Here is a 19535-nt window from a genome sequence, read left to right as displayed (position 1 = left end):
GTGTGTTCTCTTTACACATGTGCTCTGCATAACGAGGTTTTAAATTTCCTTGCACATCGCTATCTCTTTGCGACTGTGCATTGAAAATGACAGGTTGTGCACCTTTAGAAATATCGAAGGTTGTCGAAGACGTCACACGACTGCATTTCCGTAAGATATTTGAACATCTTACATGCCGGAAGAAACTCAAGTTTCACGGAAATGAAGAGAGTTGCACTGAATAGGTCAGCATGAAGAACTGCATCAAATCTGTCTTCGTACTGAAGACCACAACACCAACAACATGTGTTTCAGAAAACTTAAACACGTTACATCCTGTTTAAACTGTGAATTATACGCAATATGATTATCAGTGCACCCCTGCGGTACCCAATAAATATGAATATGCATCCCTTGTACTTTCTCAAAATATTTTTTCACCACTCGTTCTCTCTCTCTCTCTTTATAGATATATTCGATTTTGTTTGTACTTACGAACTGACGAGGCGTGTTAAAATCGTAGGGCTACCCGGTCACAATATATACATACGATGGGAAAAGCTTGGATTGGTGGGCTTAATTCCCCATAACCGTCCTTCACTTTTCCACATAATCACCATGCAGTGCTATGAACTTTTCGTGATCTTATACTGGTTCCTTCAACTCTTCGGCGTAGAAGTTGTTGTCTGGGAACTGAACCAGTTAACAACAGCTGTGGTCGTCTTATCTACCAAGCCGTTGTATCAAGTGCAAAAAGAGGTAGCAGTCACTGGGTGCGAGATCGCGACGGCAGGCTGGTTGACAAGTTTTAGACAAGAATGCTTTACATTTTGTGCTGGCCGGTATTTCTTGTACCTCCCTTGCACTCAGTTCACGATTTTTAATCTTTTCTCGGACAACCGTTTAAGTTGTAGTGCGTCCGACAGAAGGAAACTCATCGGCCAGAGCGCCTAGCCCCACCCGTGGTACTGCCGTTCTACTGGAGTTCCTGCTGCACACGTTTTAGTTTGAAGAGCTCCAAATTTTCTCTCCCGTTTGAAGGTGGTCGGTGGTTGGTGATTATAAAAATAACCCAAAACGCCATTCACAAGCCGCTGCTTACTTCAGTCGTATCTCTGTCTGATCGTGTAGCTTTGTGGAGGCATGCGTTACAGCAGACACGTACTGAGGCCTGCAGTGTCACACCACTTGAGAGCCATTATACAAAGTGCTCAGATTTTCTCATTACAATTTTTCACGACATTTCGAGGGAACCGGTTAGATACTGATTTGCGCAAAAACCCATGCCTGAATTAAAACCGATATTGCAAAATACTTCTAAAACAATATGTTTTACTTTCCGGTGTCTTCTGGGTGACGCAGTTATAGAAATTTGCAATGACTGTAATAATTATTACATTTGAGACCAAGGGACAGATAATCAACAGTGCTCAGTTTTCGAGTAAAGACGAAACGTACAGTTTTCTTGCGGCATATTGTGTACTCTGTGTGTCTTCTTTCACTGACGGTCCACATTACCTTCCCCTCCTTCAAAAGCAGTTACTTAATCTAGGCTTCTCTGCCTTCCGACGGGAGATGTTTTACGTGACCTAAGACATCCAGTGATATTGTGCTTATGGCATGTAGGGTAAAATCATATAAATTATACCGTTTTTTTTTTTTTTTTTTTTTTTTTTTTTTTTTTTTAACCAACATATCTAGCAAACTACTTGCATGGTGATGCCGCCTGTTCCCCAGAACGTGTATTAGGTTTCAGCTACCTGTTGCATGCGTGTCCATTTCGACAGAGCGTTGAGAATTCTGACTTAGAGTGGTTAAAATATATTTAGGGCTCTGCGGAACAAAATATTTGCTTGTGAAACTAATCATCTCTACTCTTCTAGGTGTTTCAACTCTATTTATAGATTATGCAGCGCATAACTATATCTTTTAAGTGATATTACAGCGTAGAAACATTTAAAATCGCCCTAGCCTCTGTGCAGTTTAAAAACTATGGCTTCGTTTTATAAATTGTACCAGTACTGGTCTTATACAGGGTGTACATAAAGTTCAGGAACACTTTCAATTATTTATTGTACAAGAACTAAACATTGTACGGATGTCATACATATCGCATTTTGAAGAGAAACTCTGAAAGTTTTTTTTACAAACATTCCATATGCTAACCATGAGTGATCCGGCAGACGTCAATACGGTAATCGAGTTCTTGCATACCTGTCCCAGCATGGCATCGTCGACTGTGGCAGTCGCTTCCCGTATTTTCTCCCTGAGATCTGCTACATCACGTGGTAGAGGCGGTACATACACCATATATTTAATGTGTCCCCACAGAAAAAAGTCTTACGGAGTGAGATCTTGTGACTGGGAAGGCTCTTTCATGAAACAGCTCGCTCCGCACCTGAACTCGTCATGTTGGCGACTAGCGCTGACTATCGGCAAATTACCAGACTACGCTGTGGCGGTATACGTTTTTTCAGGGTTTCTCTTCAAACTGACATATGCATGATATCTGTACAATGTTTGTTTCTTGTGCAATAAATAATTGAAAGTGTTCCCGGACTTTATGTACACCCTGTATATTGTACCAATACATTGCAAAATAATGTTGAGTGTACATATTTTAACAAGTGATTTGATCTAGTAATTGATCTCGTAACTGTACTGCTCTACAGGTTGCCAGTTGAAAAAATATAAATGTAAGAGACCTATTTGCGAATTATGACAAACTACGAGTAATGGAAATTAGATACTCCTCAATCCTTCAACTCCCATAAAACAGACATGTAATAAGAGAGTGTCACTAGTCCCACAAGATGTCCCTCGTATTCCAGCTCTGCAAACAAGAAAAAGAATCAGAGCAACGTCATCTTGCAGTTGAGATGTCCGTTAATCCTTACAAGAGGCTCCTCCTTGACAAGACCCATTAAAACTAAACCCAAACGTGGCTATAAGTCGTCTAACTGATTCTGCAAGTTCTTCAAAGTTGACCAGGAGGAAGAAATGATTAAGTTCCTCAGATGTTGTGTATCGTTCGATAGCCGGCGTGCGAATCTAAATTCGAGGAAAACAATATACTTGTGATAGCTGAAAACCTGAATGAACAGTTAACGTTGAAACAGTTCAGTGTAAGTTCAAAAGTAACCTAATATTTTAGACAATGAATATGTAGTAAGAGTTGAAACTGTTTGCCGATATCTTAAAAATTAATTGTTGGTCATGTTCATCATATTTGTATATTTCTTGCTGTAAATGAGGAAAAACATTAGTGGTACAAAATACAATACCAATGGTAGAATTTAGAAGAGCTTCTTATAAATTGTACCACTTTGCAGTTCCCCGTCTATTGTGTTGTGCCTTTTAAAGACAGAAAATTTATTTTCTAAACTTCCCTCATATGCGTCTGAGAGAATGGGCTACACATTACTTGCGTTGTATTTAGATAATATGTATTAGATTTCAATAAAGTAAGAAAAATGCTGAAAGTAGTATAATTTATGACACGTTTCCCACAGTTTCAGGAAAAACAGAAGTGTGTTTTTCCTAATGCCATGCATGTTATGACAATATTTTCATCTAAGTAGCAGAAAACCTAGTCCATTTAAGATGTCGAAGCATGTTGCCATTCTTGCATTCAGAGTTGGCTGGAGTACAGTACATCGCACCAGTATTATTGCGTTTCTTTCTTATTGCGTTCGAGAGGGAGGAAAAAAATGGTTGTCTATATGCTTCTGTGCGTGCTCTAATGTCTCCTATGTCATTCTCATGATCTCTACCTGATACGTACGATCGTGGTAGCATAATGGTCGGACAGTTTCGTTCGAATACAGGGTCCCTAAATTCACCCGACATGGTTTTTCGAGAATTATATCGTCTTTCTTCCAAGGTTTCCCATTTAAGTTTTCCGAAAATTTCTTTTCCATTTTCGTATGGGCTACAGCGACATCTTACGATCGGAGGACTTTGTCTCTGAATTCTTTTGATGTCTGTTGTCATGTCTCATAGATAATTACGAAAGGACAAACTGAAACTGGATGCTTAACGTCACATTAAAAACTAGCGCCGACAACCATCGCGAAATAACTTTCAGTGTTTTTATATTGAACAGTAGGCTGGAAACAGATCTCCTGCTAGATGGAACACTGATTTCGGTTTTCATTATAGACACTTCTTCAGAGGAAGGGCAGCTGACTTGATTTTTTTTTATCGCCAGTATGTTTAATTACGTGAGTCTTTCTAGAAGCCAACTGTCAGAAAATCCTGACAAGAATGAAGGAAAATATGTCGGACAGACGATAAGAGTTGAAAAAATGAAATTAATCGTCATCAAAGTGTTAGAAGATTTACCATAACATTGCGAAAGGAATCACTGACAGAAAACACACTAGACAAATTCAGAATCATTTGATGTAAAGAGAACGTACGACAGGAAACTGTCGCGAGCTAAGCTAAGCTGACGAATACGTCTGTCTGAGGTAACTCTATATTTTAGTGTCAAGTCGGACGGGGAAGGCGAGCTGGGCAGTGAACTGGGTTTCGAACGCAGTAAAAGTATACCAATAGGCATTCCTGTCTGGCGAGATTCTCGGCGCTATATAAGCCGCTGCCGGCGGTGTCTGAGGCAGATCACCGGCGACGGCGGCACCAGTAGCAGTAGCACCAGCAGCACCGGACCTGCCATGGCAAGCAAGGTGAGCCACGCCGTGGGGAGCCCCCATAAGGACGCGGGTGCGCCAGCGCGCCGCATTAAGTGAAATTCACTCGCATTAGCAGCCAAGGAGTCGTGCGGGGATACCAGTAGTAGGTCAGCGAGAGCACAAGCAATCGGCTACCTCAGGCAGGTCGTAAGTCAGCGTTACAGCCGGATTATTCTCATGTATCTTCCAGGTTTCCCCGCAAAGCATTTACCGACAATTATGCTCCACCGTCTGCCGGGTCTGCCGATGAGACCAGTCGTACTCCTTAAGAGATCGGCCTTCGGGGATGTAGAAAGCGGGGTAAAGACTCGAACTCCAAAGCGCGCCATTCGTTGACTTTATTGACTGGGTAAAAATATTCTGTGGTGTCAATTTATACCTCAGCCATATTGCTGAAAGATGGTTCCTATAGACGCATGAGCTAAAGTGTCTTGGAACTCATTCCAGTAAGTCACAATTGGACTATGACTTCGAGTAGTCAATCGATGCCTTCAGAGCGCATAGTAAATCTCAAGGACATGAACGCGGGAGAACAAGTTTACAACTGAATTGATATCAGAGACATTAGGGACAAAAATGAGGGAAAAACGGCACTGGCCATGCCGAAGAATCCATCCTGCTATTCTTTTCATTTTACTTAGTGGGGCCGTGGGTAACTGCAATCTCAATAATCCGACGGAGAATTGAACCTCACTTTTCCGAAAGGAAGAAGAAAGATCAGACTTCCACGTCCTGTGGATGACGAGGTTTGAGATGGAGAGCAGCCGCGAACTGGACGACAGTAAATAATGAAATCAGCTGCTGCCTTGTTGAAGGAACTATCGCGGCAATTACTCCATGCGTTTTAAAAAACCGCAGACCATCAGTATCTGGACGAACTGTCGGGGGCGAGAAACCCACACAACCCGACTACGAGTTAGACGTCTTACCACTGTTTCCCCTCGCCTTGCCTGTTCTGTATGCTAGTATCCAGACACAAGGGCCTTCTGACATGTAAAGAAATCCACCGTTATCGGACGTCAGTAGCAAAATATTTATCTGAAAACTTTGAGATGGTTATGCAACAATGAACTGTTCACATATACACAGTAAGGTAACCGGAAATGAAAAAAACAGGCGTCACTAGGAACTATAATGACAATTGCAGCTGATTCTTTCTCACAGGAGAAGGAGCGAAATTATGTATGTTCAGAAGCAGGCGGTGAGTTTGCAGTTGGATATTTGTTACAACAATATTACATTCCATACCACTGTAGTAATTATTTCGTCTACCTTGAAATAGGTGTGCTCCCCGAGTCATATAAATCACGAACCTGCTTTTCATGTCTCGAACTATAAAACTTATAATGCTTTTATTGTAATGGTGGGACACGAGGATGGGTTTAACTCGAGAAATTACCAGTACGTAAAGATTTGAGAATCTCTTGGATGTCGATGAATAAGAGAGCTAAGGGCTGTCAGACTGGAATACAGCTATTGGATTTTAGCAGTTTCTTGCGAATGACAAAAGAACTGAGGAGTATTGCTTTTGGTACATTGCAAAGGCCTTAAGACGGTGAGTACTACTTTTGGTGCGTTGCAAAGCCCTTAAGATGGTGTCTTGGGGAAAAAATGTGGCAGTGCTGATCTTGTTCAAGAAAATAACCGTCATTCTTGCAAACTTATGTCTAAATCAGTGCAGTCGACACGGACTGGAAACTTTTTTTTAAGGTTATGTCCTCAGTCTTTTTGCTATTGCGCCATCTCACTCATTGAGCGAACAATGAGATACACTTCAGGCTCTGATAGCGTAGATACGAGAGGAACTGAAAAGATTTCCTATGTTCATGATACATTTTTCTCGTAATAAACTCAAAATTTAACGAAATTTCCAACCATAATTCCAAAACTGATAATATTTTGGGTAGTACAAGCATTTAAAAAGCTCTAAAGAAAGCTGATAAACACATGTCTTTTGAAAGTGTCTTACTTTTACTTTGTTTAAATGGACAGTTTACAAATAGGGTATGCTTCCACGCTTTTTGCGATCTGACACGCGAATTTTCGCTTCTATATTTTTGTTCCCTCCGCAGATGTCGAATTTCAAGCTGTTGTATTTGTGTAAAAGGAAGTGATAACTGAAAATCGTCGACACGTTTAAACAGACGAAATAACGACGCTTCAGCCTTACGTCTTACCATACGAGGTGACGAAAGATTTCGATAGCAGTTAGATTTGTGGAACTGCGAATGTTTGGAAGAAAAGGTGAATTTGTGGACAGACTTGCAGAGCAAAAACATTTTTGCTGGAAAACGTTCATGTTGGATCTTAAGAAAACCCAAGAGAGCATTCGCAGCTGTCGCAAATTAGCAATAAGTAAACACCCTTGAAAATATTACACTTCAATGCTCTCCAGAAACAATGTTAATTTTAAATGTTGCGTCCACAGATATTGGTCTTTAAGCATTCGTGCACCTTGAATTCACTTGTTATAAAGGTGCACAAAAATTTTCAATTATCACATTCCAAGCGGTAACGAATAAGAGAAAAACAAGACTGGGCAATTGCTGATCACTTTTCAGGAGTGCAGCCATGTGGCTTTGCCTCGTTGGTAGAAGTTGGTGTGATTGACAGCTGACATGTTATTGGTACCTAGGCCCTCGTATCACTTGATGATGAAGGTTATGTACTTCCCTGGAAAACTGTGCAGACACAGTGAAACGAAAATGTAAATAGTGTATCTGTACGTGGTTTAATGTTTGTTTGTCTTACCTGTTCGCTTTTTGTTTACAGCTGATAGTTTTCGTAGCGGCTCTGGCTGTTGCGCGCGCCGGTTACCTGGGCGCTCCTGCCGTTTTGGCACCCGGTGCGCCCCTGGCTGCCCGTGCCTACGCCGCCCCCGCCTACGCCGCAGCCCCCGCCTACGCCGCCGCCCCCGTGGCTGTCGCTGCCGCCCCCGCCATCCGCGCCGCCCCCGTCGCCGTCGCTGCCCCTGCCGTCGCCGCCGCCCCTGCTGCTGTCGCCGCTGAGTACGACCCCCACCCCCAGTACAGCTTCAGCTACAGCGTGAACGACGCCATCACCGGAGACTCTAAGTCCCAGCACGAGACCCGTGACGGAGACGTCGTCCAGGGCAGCTACAGCCTAGCAGAGCCTGACGGCTCCATCCGCACCGTCGACTACGCTGCCGACCCCGTGAACGGCTTCAACGCCGTCGTGCACAAGGAGGCCGGCGCCCACCCCGCCGCCCCCGCCCGTGTGGCCGTCGCCGCCGCTCCCGTGGCCGTCGCCGCCCCTGCCCCCGTAGCTGTCGCCGCCCCCGCTCGTGTGGCAGTCGCCGCCGCCCCCGCTCGTGTGGCTGTCGCCGCACCCATCGCCAGAGCTGCGTACGCCGCCCCTGCCCTGAGCTACGCCGCCGCCCCCGCCATCGCAGCCGCCCCCATCGCCAGGGCTGCCTACGCCGCCCCTGCTCTCGCTTACGCCGCGGCCCCTCCCATCGCTAGGGCTGCCTACGCTGCCCCTGCCCTCACCTACGCCGCGGCCGCCCCCGCCATCGCTGCTGCCCCTGCCCTGAGCTACGCCGCCGCCCCCGCCATCGCTGCCGCCCCCATCGCTAGGGCTGCCTACGCCGCCCCCGCCCTCGCCTACGGCGCTGGTCTCGGCTACGGATACGCCGCCGCCCCCATCGCTAGAGCTGCGTACGCCGCCCCCGCCCTCGCCTACGGCAAGGCCCTCATCCACTAAGTCACTTCCTCCTGCCCTGGCCTACCGAAAGGTCTGCCTTGGTTAGACACATCTGACTGACACGCCTCTGTGAACATCTGAGCTATCAAACTTCATGTTCAATGTACCTATAATGTATAAATAAATTATTTTACTATACGTTTAATGTTATGTTTTTCGCCGTGTATCTTACTCGCCCAAATTAGTTAAGCTACGCCTACATTATGCAGTCAGCAAGAAACCTTATACAACCAAGCACCACTTTTTTTCGATTTCGAGAGAATTTCAATTTCTGTTCAGCAATCTAGTCCAAGGAAAACAGAACGAAAATTGATTTCTGTAAGATTCTAGGAGCGCGCTATTTAATATACTTCTGGACTAATTAAACACGATCAATTTCAAAGAATCACATTAAACTAGAGTTGCACTCTACCAGGACTACAGTTCGGTGGTTTTATTACACTACATAAATGCGGTAGCACATGGTAAGATTACCGGTAGTATTGGGAGAATTAGTACGGAAAGAAATATACAAAAGGTGTAAGAGAGAAAATGGGATCCAAAGATTTCTCTTTTTTTTGTTTGATAGGTTGTTTGTTTTGCACGTAATAAGAGCCCCACGTCATTCAGTGTTAGTCCACCGTGTATTTTATATCCTTAAATAATATAAATTACATTTGATAAGTAATAAAAATTAGTTGAGGGCGTAACTTCTGCGCTCTTATGTAACCAAAGCAATTACTTTTGTTGAAAGTACAGTTTACATGCTCAAACCTAACAAAATTTATATAATTTTGTTATTTTTTACTCAATAGGGTGTTCATCATGATAGAAGACAAGAGTTACCTGTTGTTAGTGACAAATGCGAACGTTGTTTACGAATAACAGAAAAAACGTTTTAGACAGTTTAAGTTCGACGAAGTACTGAAGCGACGTTTGATATACTTTTGTTCTGCGTTTTTTAATTTTACTTTTTTGTTGAGGAAATCGCGTTTTATCGCGCTTTATGATAAATCTGCATTATTTTCTTTACTTTTATTACAACTTATCGCCGTTTCACGTTAGACATCAAAAATTTTCTAATTAAACCTGCATTAAACATCGTCAAGTTCAATTTTGCTATAAATGATGTTTATATAAAAGACAGGAGAATGTAGAACAAAAGTATTCCATAGGAGACGAGGCTCTTTATATATCCTCACTCAGTTTCTAGTCGGTTTACCGCTTCCGGTTTTTAGAGGAATCTCGTAAGATACTGATCATATATGGAAAGGTAGCGATCGTTATGAGGCAACGTCCGATAGATACGCACTACGCCTGATGTACAGGTAACGCGGGTACGACCTTAACTGACCAAAGTTATTAGGAAAACTACCATAGTCTTCACTTACTTATGATAGTCTACAGTAGCTTACAGTAGTTTTACAACTCTAAATTCAACTAATGTAGCACTTTTCACTTCTAAAGGCTAAGATATCATCTTTAATTAGTAGTATGATAACTTCCTCATACATCGTGCTAATGTTTCACTAAAGGAATGCTGACAATAGATTTAAGTTTTCCGTCAGTTCCTTAAACCCGTAGCGCTGAAAATATGGCTGCGGTTCCTTTAAAACGGATACGACTGACTTTTTCACGTATTTATCATACACTCCTGGAAATTGAAATAAGAACACCGTGAATTCATTGTCCCAGGAAGGGGAAACTTTATTGACACATTCCTGGGGTCAGATACTTCACATGATCACACTGACAGAACCACAGGCACATAGACACAGGCAACAGAGCATGCACAATGTCGGCACTAGTACAGTGTAAATGCACCTTTCGCAGCAATGCAGGCTGCTATTCTCCCATGGAGACGATCGTAGAGATGCTGGATGTAGTCCTGTGGAACGGCTTGCCATGCCATTTCCACCTGGCGCCTCAGTTGGACCAGCGTTCGTGCTGGACGTGCAGACCGCGTGAGGCGACGCTTCATCCAGTCCCAAACATGCTCAATGGGGGACAGATACGGAGATCTTGCTGGCCAGGGTAGTTGACTTACACCTTCTAGAGCACATTGGGTGGCACGGGATACATGCGGACGTGCATTGTCCTGTTGGAACAGCAAGTTCCCTTGCCGGTCTAGGAATGGTAGAACGATGGGTTCGATGACGGTTTGGATGTAGCGTGCACTATTCAGTGTCCCCTCGACGATCACCAGTGGTGTACGGCCAGTGTAGGAGATCGCTCCCCACACCATGATGCCGGGTGTTGGCCCTGTGTGCCTCGGTCGTATGCAGTCCTGATTGTGGCGCTCAGCTGCACGGCGCCAAACACGCATACGACCATCATTGGCACCAAGGCAGAAGCGACTCTCATCGCTGAAGACGACACGTCTCCATTCGTCCCTCCATTCACGCCTGTCGCGACACCACTGGAGGCGGGCTGCACGATGTTGGGGCGTGAGCGGAAGACGGCCTAACGGTGTGCGGGACCGTAGCCCAGCTTCATGGAGACGGTTGCGAATGGTCCTCGCCGATACCCCAGGAGCAACAGTGTCCCTAATTTGCTGTGAAGTGGCGGTGCGGTCCCCTACGGCACTGCGTAGGATCCTACGGTCTTGGCGTGCATCCGTGCGTCGCTGCGGTCCGGTCCCAGGTCGACGGGCACGTGCACCTTCCGCCGACCACTGGCGACAACATCGATGTACTGTGGAGACCTCACGCCCCATGTGTTGAGCAATTCGGCGGTACATCCACCCGGCCTCCCGCATGCCCACTATACGCCCTCGCTCAAAGTCCGTCAACTGCACATACGGTTCACGTCCACGCTGTCGCGGCATGCTACCAGTGTTAAAGACTGCGATGGAGCTCCGTATGCCACGGCAAACTGGCTGACACTGACGGCGGCGGTGCACAAATGCTGCGCAGCTAGCGCCATTCGACGGCCAACACCGCGGTTCCTGGTGTGTCCGCTGTGCCGTGCGTGTGATCATTGCTTGTACAGCCCTCTCGCAGTGTCCGAAGCAAGTATGGTGGGTCTGACACACCGGTGTCAATGTGTTCTTTTTTCCATTTCCAGGAGTGTATATCAGCTTCTTCTCTGTCCGTGATGCCGTTTTCGTTCACAGGACAGCAATAATTAATCTTCCTTCCTTCACAAACAAAAACGTCTCCCTCTCTATGTCCTCGTCCACGAAAAGAACGGAGAGAGTAAAACTGGAGCTCACAGCAGACAAACTAAACGCACATAATGGGCGTCGCAAATTATTAATGTTACAGTTAATGTGTGTGTTACAAAAATACAAAAAAAGCGTGAAGGAACCGTTGGTTTTACGTCTCGTCGACAGCGAGGTGCTTAGCAGCAGACAGATGAGTTGGAGAGGAGCAGGGGAAGAAATTGGATGCGGTCTTACTATAGGAAACGTCCCAGTATTCGTTATCAGTAGTTTAGAATGCTCTAAACCAACATGGTTAAACGAGTGCACCACGGTCAGACAAGTTCAGTGCTTTAATCATTGAAAATTATACACTCTGTCAGAATATAAGCAGTTTAGCCCGATACTTTTCAGGAGAATTTACAATCTATAGTCTCGAATTCCGTTATGAAACAGAAGTTTCGCCTCCACAGAGTTTTGAATTTAACAAATAAGTACGTTTTACAAGCTTTTCATAATATTTATGTCAGCCGCTGGTCTGGTTATGAGTACTGTCCTGCTATAAAAATGCATGTTACAATTAAATAACACTTATCAGTCTTGCATGGGGGAGAACGTAGTTTAAGAGCTCTGAACGCGGAATGACGAGAACACCATTTGGAGGCTCACCAGAGCACGCCATTATCCATGCACGGATTTGCTGCGTCAAGCCAGTAAATTCTACATATTCCTAGCGAATGCTAGTTTTTGCAATAGTGTAAAGATATTAAGAAGCTTCACAAGACATAGCGATTTGCGACAGTTTAAACGTAGTAGTTACCATTCGAAACCAAGAGCATGGAAAAACGTGCAAACACTTTAAGAGAGTCGTTGGGATGGTATTAGTTTATTTCTGATCCACCCGAGTAATATTGCTTCACGTTAGATTAGCAGTTATAAGTTCGGTAATGACGTCAGTCAAAAACCTTAAGATATCATGCAACGCCACAAAGAAATTGTAATAATTAATTTACCCTACCAAACACCCAGGCAGATAAATCAGCGGGAACGTCGTCAGCTCATTCAACAGAGCCTAATTAGATCAGTAATGAGTGGATAAGTATATCGAGTGGGGAGAAGGAATTATTATGAGGCCTTTCCCCGAGATATTGTGCTACCAGAAGGGTTACAAAACGTCTGTGACGTGCTTCTTCACTAAGTAACTAAAAAGGGTCATTTGAGATTTTGGTGAATGATTATTTTCTGATCCACTTTGGCGCTTGCAACAAAGGCAAGTTTTAGCGGTATAAAATGTTATCAAACGTTGGCAGTTTATAAAATGTCCGACTACTGAAGTGTCGTAAATGCTTACAATGTTATTCAAACGCTTTCGGGCATGGAGATGAAACGATAATACTTTTGTTAGTCGAAATATTATGACCTTGGGGGTTTGAGTGCTAATCAGATCTTTGAGCGAATTCGTTTGGCAACTGGAGATTTCTCCGCTTTTGTAGCCATCATTCTTCGCTGGTTTAATGAAATGAGAACAATCAGAAATTTTCTTTAAAATTAATGTCGGTCTCGGAACTTGCCCGGTACTGAAGAAAACCTGATTGCAGCACCCACTGCCATAGTTACATTCCAAATCGCCGTGTTTGTTTTATTTAAAAGAGTTTCGGAGGCATTACTTTCAGCACGCCCTTGTAGTAATCAACAAAATTAGAAAGTCACCATAAAAGCAAAGCCTTATCATTTGGTTATAACGACGTCGAAATCTTACAGAAAAAAACCAAAATAAACGTAAGGACAGTTACACGAGAAACGTTCATCAATGCGAAAAAAAAATGTTTACATAAATTTGTGGAACGAATCTAAGATCAGTTTATTGTATGTCTCTGGAGTTACGGAAGTCCAATGTGGCTGAAAAAGTGCACAAAAGTCAGAGACTAGAAGCAGAGAACTATAGACCAATAATATTATCAGACTGTTGTAATGTTATGCAACATGTACTGGGTTTATGTATAATGACATTTTGTCGACTATACAATTTTTCTGTAAGAGACAACACAAATTCAACAAACAGATACTGTCAGAACCTCAGGTTTCATCTTTTTTTTTACCTATCCCAGAATGTTGTTCGTAACAGAACCTAAATTTGTGTAGTTTCTCTTGACTTCTAGAAAACCTTTCAAAATGTATTTGTCGCCTGGTAGACAAAATACTTGTTTACGGCATGTTGTACAAAGAATGTGGTGGCTGAGGCTGAAACGTGGACGTGCTATATTATTTCGCTCTTCAAGCTCGATTCAGAAAGTACGTTTATATAATCTAGTTTCTAGAGGAAGAATTTATGGTGAAACATATCCTAAATATAGTGTTTGTTTACTTTGCAGTTGTTGGTGCTAATCGCACCAATATCCGTGAAATGGATCATGAGTTTTTTGAATTTTAATTGATTAGAGCATCGAGAAGTTAGGGCGACATGGCCGCCGAAGACGTAAGCCCTCCAGCTAGGGTGGAAGCGAGGGCTTCAGGAAAGTTCTCTAAGCTTGGCCCAGGAACGCTTCGATAAAAAACTAAGAGTAACCTTTTAGTTCAAATGGTTCAAATGGCTCTGAGCACTATGGGACTCAACTGCTGAGGTCATTAGTCCCCTAGAACTTAGAACTAGTTAAACCTAACTAACCTAAGGACATCACAAACATCCATGCCCGAGGCAGGATTCGAACCTGCGACCGTAGCGGTCTTGCGGTTCCAGACTGCAGCGCCTTTAACCGCACGGCCACTTCGGCCGGCTAACCTTTTAGTAAAATGGTTCAAATGGCTCTGAGCACTATGGGACTTAACATCTGTGGTCATCAGTCCCCTAGAACTTGGAAGTAGTTAAATCTAACTAACCTAAGGACATCACAAACATCCATGCCCGAGGCAGGATTCGAACCTGCGACCGTAGCAGTCGCGCGGTTCCGGACTGAGCGCCTAGAACCGCTAGACCACCGCGGCCGGCGAATCTCTTAGTAACAGTAGCCGGATTCGCCCCTGTCCAGAAGGCTAAGAGAAGAAAAAGGAATCTGTCCAGAAAATTACGTTTTACCACAGATAGAGCGACCGAAAAATTATTGTAAGAAGCTTTTGCAGTGAGTTTACACGGGAGGAACAAGTGTGGAGCATCGTAATATCAAAATGGTGTATAGTCGGAAAATTGACATGTCTGACGTCACTGTTGGCTAAAAACTTATAAATAGGAGTCAGACACCTTTGTTCGAAGAAGATCATGACAACTGACTGAGGATGAACCTGTAGCTGATGTTCACTTAAACCTCAGTGACGCAATGATCTTTTTGACAGTTCACCTGATCTTTGCAGAGTTGAAATATGAACATTCACTTGGGAAGTGACTTTAACTGGTGTTTTAATATTATACTTTTTTACTGTGACAGTAACTGCAGATTTAAACGTTATTAGATCAGGTGAATAAAGCTTGTGTCGCCATTCCATCATCCCTCACATTGTCGCTGGTATGTAGTTCAATGCCTCCTATCTTTAACTTTTTCCGTGTTGTGTTAAATAATCGCAGGTGACCTGCTGCTCACCATTATTGATGTCAGCTGTTGTCGTCTGTGAGAACACTGCGTAATTTGGTGCCAAGTAGTTTCAGAACTACCCTGGCATTTCGTTTATAAGGTCCCGCGTGTAAGCAGTATCAGTGTTTCATATCAGACTGTGGTTGCTAGATAGGCAAATTTGTTAGAAAATAGTATAGTACTATTGCGAAATAGCGGCTACGGGCAGCCTCCATGAATTCTGGTGCATGGCGCTTTTATCTGTGCGTCTGTGTTGTTGCTAACGTACAGCAACCTAATAGGAGGGCATAGGGCTTCCACAATATCGTGTGTTACTTATTTTAATGGTGTACAAATGTCACAACGAATGGTGTTTGGTAATTAAGAATAGGCATACTACCACATTTTGAAAGCATCGACGAATGGAGCCTAGGTAGGTTTTAACAGGTGGAACCAGTGCTGTTCGGCAACGAGTGAACGGGCGAGGAGTAGGTCTCCGACACCACAAGATATAAACCTATCTAACAGCTTTCAGCCGACAAAAATTTTATTTTCAATATTTCGCGTGATTATTTACCGATATTAAAAAGTTAAAATGATGTTATAATTTAATCGTTAACAGATATACTCTTATGTTAGAAGTTTAACACAGTAAAGGAAGAATTACATCCTGTTGCCGGCGGTTCTAGGCGCTTCAGTCTGGAACCGCGCGACCGCTACGGTCGCAGGTTCGAATCCTGCCTCGGGAATGGATGTGTATGATGTCCTTTAGTTAGTTCGGTTTAAGTAGTTCTAAGTTCTAGGGGAACGATGACCTCAGATGTTAAGTCCCATAGTGCTCAGAGCCATTTGAACCATTTTTTTTTACATCCTGTTTCGTACATAGATCAGTCACAGCTAAGAAAGTACATTGTTAATTATTAAGAATCTTCAAAACCGTTTTTACTAATAAAGATCTTATGAAGTGATGGGATTCGCAGTGAATGAATGCTCTTCAAGCCGCTTTGGCTCATTTGTAGTCATTAATTGGGAACACAGAGTTTTCACTCACTGTGAATCCCATTTACTAAGTGAAAAACTGTTTTCATGGTACTAACAAGTATTACAGATAGAAACTGTGTATTTGTCTTGAGGGAGCATTATTGACCGTCTGCAAATACCTGGAGTTAATTCATCCAGTATTTGAGAAAGAGAGCACCTTACGACTTCCAACAAACTTTACACATAGTTTCAAACTTTTATGAAACTTTTCCTTGCTGCCAAACTCACTCCTTCCCCCCCCCACCCCCCCCCCCCCGCCTGCTCCCCTCCCCTCCCACAGCGCCCCCCACCACACACACAAAATGATGAATGAAAGAAGTTCATTTACTATGTTTTCACTGTTCATGCAGCAAGACTTCAACATCTGGCACGACGTTTTGATTTATTATTTGATCCCTACCGACTCCATTCGCAATGCAATTTTTGAACAGTATCTACATGTATCAGTGGATATACCTCCAAAATTACACCATTGTACAGGAGGTAGATCAGGAGATATGACGTCATAAACATTGAGATTGTACGACACATAGTTAAGGAGACATGCGATGTGTGAGAAACTATCTTTTGTTTAGAATCGAGTGCAAATTACCCAGACTACATTCATGCAGTGTTTCATAATGATAACGCCAAGCGAATCCCACCAAACTTTAAGCATAATTTCAAACCTTTTCCAAACTATTTCTCTCTTACACGCTTAACTTCAAGTATTTACCTCATTACATTGTAAAGTAATCACACGTTTGAAGTCGTTTTATAAATGGGAGTTCGATTCTTTGAAGAATCGGGGGTTTACTGGTCGTTCTAAATCGATGCCCTAATTATTAATGGATATGAAGGATGGACGTTACAAGACGACGTATCGAACGCAGGTATGACGTCGCTGTTAACGGAAAAACTATGACAGAAGGAAAAAAAGCTTCAGCTGTACTGTAAGAACCAACGGCCTTGCCGCAATGCTAACACCGGTTCCTGTAAGATCACTGAACTTAAGCGCTGTCGAACTGGGCTACCACTTGCCGAGCACTGTTAGCAAGCGGGGTGCACTTAGCCCTTGTAAGGCAAACTGAGGAACTACTTCATTGAGAAGTAGCGGCTTTGGTCTCGGAAACTGACATAAGGCCGGGAGAGCGCAGTGCTGACCACACGCCCCTCCATATCCACATTCGGTGACGCCTGTGGATGAGGATGACATGGCGGCCGGTCGGTGCCGATGGGTCCGCCAGGGCCTATGGACAAAGTTTAGAGAGAGACAGTACTATAGGAGATTTTGTCGTAACCGTTGTTGTCCAGTAGAAGTCTGTATAAATGATCAGGCAATCAGTGTCAGGAACTCACAGAACCTATTCACTTACAACGTCATGATGTGGTATCAATACAAAATACCAGTAAAGTTGACACTTGACTTTTAACTGAATTCACTGTAAGTTCACAAATTTAAGTAGGTGAAAAAAACCTGACAGTTCGTTGCACCAACGCCGATAAATAATTGAAATCAGACACAGGAGTCAATTGTGTGAAATAATTTCACGTGGAACAAACACATTAATGCAGTTGCAGGCATAGAATATCTAGAACGAGATTCATTGTCAGAATTCTAAGAAAATATATTTTATACATGTACAATGTCGCTCATAAAACCACCATAGTTTACCCATGTGGGACCGCTGGCACGGTGGATTAAAGGAAAGAGCAAAGAGATTTTCTTACGTGGAAGCGAGACCACCAGAAGATGTTCATCAAGCTCCAAATACAGACGTTGCGGGTAAAACGTTGTACTTCGAAAGTACTGATTTCAAGATGAGACAAAAAACATTACTTTCTTCCGCTTTCATCCTACACAGTGACCATGATATATTCTGTTTTATATAAGAAGACACCGTCAGTCGTTTGCCGTGCACCATCCGAAAATAGAGTTACGAAAGAGGGAAAGCGATACCAGAACACTATGAACCCTTCGCTAAATACTGTACAGTTGCTAATGTAACACAATGCAAACAGAGAAGGAGAAACCAATGCACATACCAAGGATTCTCTGTCCTCAAGTTACTTTCTAAGTAGTTCAACGAAATGATTATTCTAATACTTTGTCATGCAGTGTTACATATTAGGAAGGCGACAATGTCCTTTTCCATAACTGTTGTTGACGGTAACTAGAGTCGATGGCAAGCCATGGCACAGTATAGCATTATACCCATTGTACGTCTAACGGAAATGCTTAAATGAGCGTAGTGTAACATCACTAATGACCACTGATGTCAAAGTCTAAGATGTGAAATGTTAACCACCACTTTCGACTCTGTCAATACAATAACGAACTAATTTAGTAATCTCACTGTTACATGTTCTATTTAATGTGACTACCTTATTTGAGTATATAATGTTTTTTTGCTGGAAAATATGTTAGAATAAAAGCTCATCAATGAACAGTTTGTCAGTCTTTCCCTATGAAGAATGTATTTTGTCGTACTGTGCGTCTTCCAGGCGTGGGAAGAACTGAATTTAAAATAATAATGACACTAGTGCAGCTGGACACTAAACTCAATAGGCTTATTTAAAGCAATAATAGACAATTAATTTACGCATAGAAAATCGATTAATCCTTTCTAATAGGCATCTGTTTGAATGCATTTCAGTTGACAAATGAAATTGTTATCTTAGATTTGACACGAATGCCGGACAATGTTTAAATGAAATAAGTCGCAAGCCTGAACTCCACACGTGGTTCGGTTAACGGACTTACTTAACTTGTAGTCCGCTGGCCCCAAAGCACTGTGCTCAAGAATCAACGGACTGCGCGTATTTACGCATAGTTATTCACTTGTATTTCGCCAGAGAACGACACTCCGAGTGAGCCTCACGCGTTTGTTGTGGAGGGAGAGACAGGATGGCCAGCCATCGCTTGTTTCGCCTCTGGGGCGATAACATACAAGGACGAGCCCGAGAACAAGACAAGCTACGAATTATGAAGACACGGAAGTTGCGGATTACGGGAAATACTTTCAAAGTAAACATCACTCATGTAAATGTTTCAGAATGGACAAAAAAAATGGATCAAATCGGCTCTGAGCACTATGGGACTTAACTGCTGTGGTCATCAGTCCCCTAGAACTTAGAACTACTTAAACCTAACTAACCTAAGGACATCACACACATCCATGCCCGAGGCAGGATTCGAACCTGCGACCGTAGCGGTCACGCAGCTCCAGACTGTAGCGCCTAGAACCGCACGGCCACTCCGGCCGGCTAATGGACAAATCTGGCAAATGTCAAACATTATACAAGAACAGTGGAAGTTGCCAACAAATAGTTTCATTAGTGACCCGATCTCATTCAAGATCACCAAAAGATCAAAATGTATCTCTGTTAGTAGTGTTGACACGCTCTTCCCCCAGTCGGGGCTACTCGAAAATGTGTGCCTGATGGGTTCCTCGC

At 43.3% G+C, this 19535-nt stretch overlaps 1 protein-coding gene across 1 annotated transcript; it reads left to right on the top strand.

Moving 5' to 3' along the window:
- The first annotated feature begins 4619 nt into the window (after positions 1–4619).
- Positions 4620–8471, top strand: LOC126234413 (cuticle protein 21-like). Its single transcript, XM_049943103.1, has 2 exons — positions 4620–4667; positions 7446–8471. Exons 1-2 carry the CDS (start codon positions 4656–4658, stop codon positions 8394–8396), a joined length of 963 nt encoding a protein of 320 aa, XP_049799060.1. The 5' UTR covers positions 4620–4655; the 3' UTR covers positions 8397–8471.
- The last annotated feature ends 11064 nt before the right edge of the window (positions 8472–19535 follow it).

The sequence above is a fragment of the Schistocerca nitens genome, chromosome 2, assembly GCF_023898315.1.
Source record: "Schistocerca nitens isolate TAMUIC-IGC-003100 chromosome 2, iqSchNite1.1, whole genome shotgun sequence".
NCBI classification, from domain to species: domain Eukaryota; kingdom Metazoa; phylum Arthropoda; class Insecta; order Orthoptera; family Acrididae; genus Schistocerca; species Schistocerca nitens.
This window is presented reverse-complemented; position numbering and strand designations above follow the sequence as displayed.